General features: G+C 34.7%; 2 protein-coding genes across 4 annotated transcripts; both read left to right on the forward strand.

The window, feature by feature from the left end:
* The first annotated feature begins 1,738 nt into the window (after positions 1-1,738).
* Positions 1,739-2,379, forward strand: LOC120152408 (basic leucine zipper 43-like). Its single transcript, XM_039164629.1, has one exon. The coding sequence runs from the start codon at positions 1,801-1,803 to the stop codon at positions 2,338-2,340; it is 540 nt and encodes a 179-aa protein (XP_039020560.1). The 5' UTR covers positions 1,739-1,800; the 3' UTR covers positions 2,341-2,379.
* Positions 2,380-3,199: 820 nt separating this feature from the next.
* Positions 3,200-5,993, forward strand: LOC120152405 (probable galacturonosyltransferase 9). 3 transcript variants are annotated; one of them, XM_039164627.1, is made up of 4 exons: positions 3,200-3,600; positions 3,825-5,063; positions 5,449-5,766; positions 5,800-5,993. In XM_039164627.1, the coding sequence occupies exons 1-3, from the start codon at positions 3,430-3,432 to the stop codon at positions 5,722-5,724; spliced, it is 1,686 nt and encodes a 561-aa protein (XP_039020558.1). In that variant the 5' UTR covers positions 3,200-3,429; the 3' UTR covers positions 5,725-5,766; positions 5,800-5,993. The 3 variants fall into 3 exon arrangements, with proteins under 3 accessions (XP_039020558.1, XP_039020559.1, XP_039020557.1); XM_039164628.1 differs by having other exon boundaries at positions 3,825-4,871; positions 4,953-5,063; positions 5,449-5,993; XM_039164626.1 differs by having other exon boundaries at positions 5,449-5,993.
* The last annotated feature ends 313 nt before the right edge of the window (positions 5,994-6,306 follow it).

A 6,306-nucleotide genomic window follows, 5' to 3' on the forward strand; every position in this document is an offset into this window, starting at 1 on the left:
ACCATCGCAACGCGATTTCCAACTATCGCAACGCGAAATGCAACGCGAATTTGCGATAATGGAGATCGCGTTGCGAATTAGCGATCGCATTGCGATTTTGTTGGTCATTTTGGCAAATCCGGAAAAAATTGGTTAAAATCGTATGTTATAAGGTAGCCTTTATGGTAAAATGTCCTTTGGCAAGCTTTTCTTCTGGAATGGTTATGAAAATTATATAAAAAAAAAAGTAAAAACAATAAAAATAAACATAATAATGACACAAATGTATGGACATGAAAAAAGTTTGTATAATAAAATTACTAATATGATAAAAAATATAAATATTAAACATTTTAAAAATTATGTGACGAAAAAAAAATAAGCACGCCTAGAATCCATGAATTACTGGTGAAATGAATTGCATATCATTATTATTTGTTAGGAATGATAGAGTTATGATATGCGATTATGAGAGGTAGATAAGATACGCAAATTTGATTAGAATATCATTATAATAATAATTATATGACTTATAAAAATATGGTTTTTTTCCTGTTAAATTGTATTCTATTTGATTAATTTGTAATGTCAATAGAAAAATACTAAACACTGTAAAATAAAATTTTATTATAAATTCCGACCAAAATCAATAAAAAAAATTCCAATATATGCTAAAACCAAACCAACCATTCGTACCAAAACGAGGAAATCAAAAGGTCAAAGGGTAGTTTTTGTAATGTAATAGATTCAATTTATTATTTTTGTTTCTATTATATTTTCGTATTAATTTAATTCTTAAGTTATTCAATTGTATTATTCTATATCATATATTTAACTTAAAACTCTAAATTATGAACCTTAAATTTAGACCATAACACTATAATCTTTAAATCCTAAACCCTAAATCTTAACTTAAAATTTATCATTTAGGGATTTAAGTTAGAGATAGAATATAAAATGATATAATTAAATAACTTCGATGATTAAATTGATGCGTAAATACGATGAAAACAAAAATGATAAATTAAATCTATTATAAAGACAAAGTGACCTTAATCCAAATGAAGGCAACATTGGGAAGCTAAAATTGGACATACCTACCTGTAAAGCGTTAAAAAATCAAGTACAATTTTACAAAAAGACATGGTTAGCCAAGTCTACAATAGCTTATTTCCAGCTTTACATTGTCATTCATTCCCCACTAAGAAATAAAAAAATTAAAAAATGATGAATAAAACTCGAACTAATTACGAGAAATTGAAGCGAAGAAAGAAGAGTTTATCCCTCCAATGGTACTATTGACTAAATAAATAGCCCACTTTAGGTGACACCCCTTTTTAATCTGAATTTAGAAGTGATTATACTAAAATGTATTTGTTACGTCAGAAATCTACATCGGTTCAAACACTCCCACATTGACAGATTAATTTTTCTCGAATGCTCCTTTTTCTTTCTTAGGCTAAAGCTTTTCCTGCAATAAAATAATTATACTCCCCACAACACACACTCTCTCTTTCTGATGTCAGCATAATTCGATCCCCAAATGCTTATCCACAACACAAGTTGCATCCCCTGTTCTATGTATGTGCGCGTGCAATCATGCATGTCCATAACCTATGTATTACTTCTATAATTGCACAAATTTACATGTCTGTGCCTAAGTAGATACACCCATCATTACATAAAGTCATCGTTTTGTGAATGAAAAAAATAATCGAGTCAGGATCCTTATGGATACTAACTTCAGCTTTTCTTACTCTATAAAAACCTAGTCTCCTCATATCTTAGTTGTTATCTTCCAAGGTTTTAGTCCCTTTCACCATGCAGCCTAGTGAGGTTTCAGGTATCCAATACTCAGTTCCTTCCAATCCATCTCTATATTCGCCGCATTTTGGCATGAACCAGAGCAATATGCCCGTACACGAGTTGAACCGATTCTCGAACCCGATCTATAATCTCTATGTCCCTCTTCAACTTCATGAAATCAGCCCCCACTCGTCGTGCATCAGCAGCAACTCAACTTCCGACGAAGCCGACGAGCAGCTTTTGAGCCTTATCATCGAGAGGAAGCAGAGGAGGGTGATATCAAACCGAGAGTCGGCACGTAGGTCGCGTGTGCGTAGACAAAGGCACCTCGACGAGCTTTGGGCGCAGGTGGTTTGGCTGAGGAATGAGAACCACCAGCTCCTAGATAAGCTGAACCATGTGTCGGAGAGCCATGAAAAGGCACTTCAAGAGAACACGCAGCTCAAAGAGGAAGCCTCTGAACTTCGTCAGATGATTTCCCATATGCGACCGAGTCAGCCGTACACGAGTTCAATGAACCTGGAAGATGTCGCCTTGGAACACGGTTTATCCTAAACCGGTTCAAACACAATTTTTGGTTCTTCAAGAATAACATGTTTGAGCACTTGAGCTTGAATATCCTCGAAACTACTATCTTCTTTGTTCTTAACTTCCTGTCTTCCTCCTGGATATCATACAAGTCCCTTTCGCTGCAATTTATATAAATACCCAATGTTTATTTCTCCACCATTTTCTTTTCATTTACTTTGCTTTGTTCTTTGAGTTGGGGAATTATTTATCAGACCAATAAACTTTGGTGTTCATAAAAGTAAACTCCACTAAATGACGAGAAAAATAATAGGAAGATGGTAAATATGATAAAAGTTAACTAAAATTGTTTGATCAAACATTAATTCGATCCACACTTATTATTAATATTTAAATAATTTTTTTAATTTATAATATAAAATAAATTAAAATTTAGCAGCTCAATTATTTGAAGCTCGAAAAAACTTTGAATGAAAAAAAATTCTTAAATTTAACTCAATTAAAGCCTCAAATTCAAATACATGAAAAATCTTATACTACATCTTTTAAAAGTTCAATACATAAATGTTAATATTATTAATAAAATAATTTTTGAAATAATAAAATCTTAATAAATTATATTTTCGAGTCGAGTATCAAGTAGCTCGTCTCAGCTCGTTAAGAATTCGATTCGAGCTCAAACTCGAGTTGAGTCCATTCGAATAAAATATTTATCGAGCTTTAATCGAGTCAATCTCGAATAGCTCACGATTTATTTCGTCTAATTTACAACCCTACTCATATTCTATCTTTTAGTTTTTTTATCGACCTATATATTATTTATGATGATATATATAAAAACTAATATAATTAGAGGTAAAGTAAATTAAATAAGTTCGTTGATAAATATATTGAAATATTAAGAAATTGAATCAAACTTAGCTTTCCACCAATAAGAGATTTGGAGTTGAAATATTTTATTAAAACCGACACGGAAATCAGATCTTAACCATTTTCATTATCAGATCTCAGATCTCACTGTTTCTACTTATCGTAATCTCTCTCTTCAAAGTTTAATCACATTCCAGTTTCACTGATCAGTTCAGGGGACAGATCAGCGGACATTAGCTGATTTCAATGGCGATCGCCGTCAGGGGAAGTCGAAGCGGCGGGTCAGGCGGAGTTGGAGCTGGTTTCCGCAGTTTCTTCTCTTACAGGATCTTCATCTCAGCCATGTTTACGCTCCTCTTCATTGTCACCGTCTCCGTTGTCATCACTTCTCGTCCTCCTACAACGCATCGCCACTCTGTAATTTCAACGTCTCCATTTCTCTTCTTCTTCTTCAAAATCTCGTATATTTCTGGCTTTTTAAGATGCTCTTTTCAGCTTTCTAGATTGGGGTTCGTTTTTTTAAATACCCTTTAGCGTTTTTAGTATGGGTTTTGCCTTTACTTCAAAAATTCAATATTTTTGGTTTTTTAAATATGTTTTTAGATGATCTAACCTTTTTTTCTGTTTGCTTTTCTGAGCAGAGTCTTCCAAGTGGCGCAAATGTTTACATGCACCGAACATTTCTGGCATTGAATTCAGATCCTCTCAAAACAAGGTTAGATTTGATATACAAGCAAGCCAATGATCACATCACGTTAGTGAAAGCATATGCAGCTTATGCAATGCGGGTAAAGCTTGAAATTTCGAGGCAGTTGAAAATGTTTGATGATTTAGCTAAGAACTTCTCAGACCTTAATTCGAAACCGAGTTATAAATCCTCTTTGTTTGAGACCGATGGGAATTTAGATGAGGATGTTTTGAGGCAGTTTGAGAAAGAAGTGAAAGATAGAGTGAAATTTGCTAGGTCTTTGGTAGCTGAATCTAAAGAGAATTATGATAACCAGTTGAAAATTCAGAAGTTGAAAGATACCATTTTCTCCGTTAGTGAATTGCTAGGAAAGGCCAAAAAGAACGGAGCTTTGGCTAGCTCGATTGCTGCTAAATCAATTCCTAAGAGTTTGCATTGCTTGGCAATGAGGCTTGTGGAGGAGAGAGTTGCTCACCCAGAAAAGTATAAGGAAGAGTTGCCTAAGGCTGAGTTTGAGGATCCTAGTTTGTATCATTATGCTGTATTTTCAGATAATGTGATTGCAGTTTCTGTGGTCGTGAGGTCTGTGGTGAAGAATGCCGAGGAGCCGTGGAAACATGTGTTCCATGTGGTGACTGATAGAATGAATGTGGCTGCAATGAAAGTTTGGTTTAGAATGAGACCCGTGGAAGGGGGTGCCCATTTGGAGGTGAAGGCAGTGGAAGATTATAGCTTCTTGGATTCTTCCTACGTGCCAGTGTTAAGGCGGATTGAGTCTGCTAAGATGCAGAGGTTTAGTCCCGAGAAAACGATGGAGAATGCGACAAAAGATGGGAGCAACATGAAGTTAAAGAACCCCGTGTCTACTTCAATGTTGAATCACCTCAGATTTTATTTGCCCGAAATGTACCCAAAATTGCATAAGATTTTGTTATTGGATGATGATGTCGTGGTTCAGAAGGACATGACAGGGTTGTGGAAGATAGATCTAGCTGGAAAGGTAAATGGTGCTGTCGAGACCTGCTTTGGCTCATTTCATCGGTTCTCTCAGTATTTGAACTTTTCACATCCTCTCATTAAGGAGAGGTTTAATCCTAAGGCTTGTGCTTGGGCCTTTGGGATGAACATTTTTGATCTTGATGCTTGGAGGCGAGAGAAATGCACGGAAACATATCATGAGTGGCAAAACTTGGTAAGTGTGCGATTTACTTTTTAAATTAGTGGTGTTTGATATAAGCCTAATAAATTTATTAGCATCTCAGCATGATGTTTGATTTCCTAGGGATGATTGGCTTTGTTGTAAAATGATAATTATCATTTACACAATTTAACTAGAATTTTAAAATGGAATTTTGTGCTTATTTCTTTTAGTATTAGGTTAGTTTTTGGATAAAAATTGGAAACCATAGAAATGAAAGATGATCAATAAAAACTTCTATAAAGTAAAACTGTTAAATCAATTTTTATACTTCAAATTTCGAGTAAAACATCTCAATTACACAAATGGTAAGAATTATGGTCTGAACTGTAAAGTTTGAAAATAGATTTTTGATTAACTTTCAGTGATCTTTTGACAGAATGAGGATCAAACTCTATGGCAATTGGATACTCTTCCGCCTGGCCTGATCACATTCTACTCTTTGACCAAATCATTAGACAAATCTTGGCATGTGCTCGGGCTTGGATACAATCCAAGCATTAGCATGGATGAGATCAAGAATGCCGCAGTCATTCATTATAACGGAAACATGAAACCTTGGCTGGACATAGCTATGAATCAATACAAGAACCTTTGGACTAAATACGTGGATAACGATATGGAGTTTGTGCAGATGTGCAATTTCGGAGTCTAGCTAAGTTAAAGTGCTTGTTCATAGTGCCTTGCAATATTCCACCAGCATTTTGGATTTCATTGTTCACTAGATTACCTTCCAGAACAAAGCTCGATGGTTTTTATCGTCGGTTTTCTTTATTATTATCCCATTTATTTTAGAATTACAATCATTGATTCTTAAATTTTGCTGTTCTGTCTAGGAATATGTCAAGCATGTATTGTACTGAACCAGATAGCTTATGTACACAAGGAAACGATTCTTTTGGTTAGTAAAGTCTTCTCCATTAATAGATTTAGAAACTCGAGTTCGAAAATCCGCCGTGTTAATCTAGTTATTGGCTGTTCAAATGCACTCCTCCCTATTGTTATGGTTCTCAAGCTTGTTTGTTTATCAGCCTTACAAGCTAGATTCAGATGAACACTTCCGAAAAGCTTATGCAGGATTCTGGCCTAGTTGATTATATTGTTTAAGCGACATCAACTTAAATAAGGTTTTATGATATGGTACATAGATGCATGTGACACAAACCATAACATCTTTCTTTTCAAAGTGCATTCATCCATTGAAATGTCAATGGAAAAAGGGTTAATGAGAACATTC

Source organism: Hibiscus syriacus, unplaced genomic scaffold, assembly GCF_006381635.1.
Source record: "Hibiscus syriacus cultivar Baekdansim isolate YM2019G1 unplaced genomic scaffold, ASM638163v2 tig00111088_pilon, whole genome shotgun sequence".
Classification (NCBI taxonomy): Eukaryota; Viridiplantae; Streptophyta; class Magnoliopsida; order Malvales; family Malvaceae; genus Hibiscus; species Hibiscus syriacus.

Excerpts from the sequence above, each read along its gene's own strand:
- LOC120152408 (XM_039164629.1), top strand. The coding sequence starts at position 1,801 with ATGCAGCCTAGTGAGGTTTCAGGTATCCAATACTCAGTTCCTTCCAAT.
- LOC120152405 (XM_039164626.1), top strand. The coding sequence starts at position 3,430 with ATGGCGATCGCCGTCAGGGGAAGTCGAAGCGGCGGGTCAGGCGGAGTT. Across the intron at positions 3,601-3,824 it reads CTACAACGCATCGCCACTCT|AGTCTTCCAAGTGGCGCAAA; the intron begins GTAATTTCAACG and ends TTTTCTGAGCAG. Across the intron at positions 5,064-5,448 it reads ATCATGAGTGGCAAAACTTG|AATGAGGATCAAACTCTATG; the intron begins GTAAGTGTGCGA and ends ATCTTTTGACAG.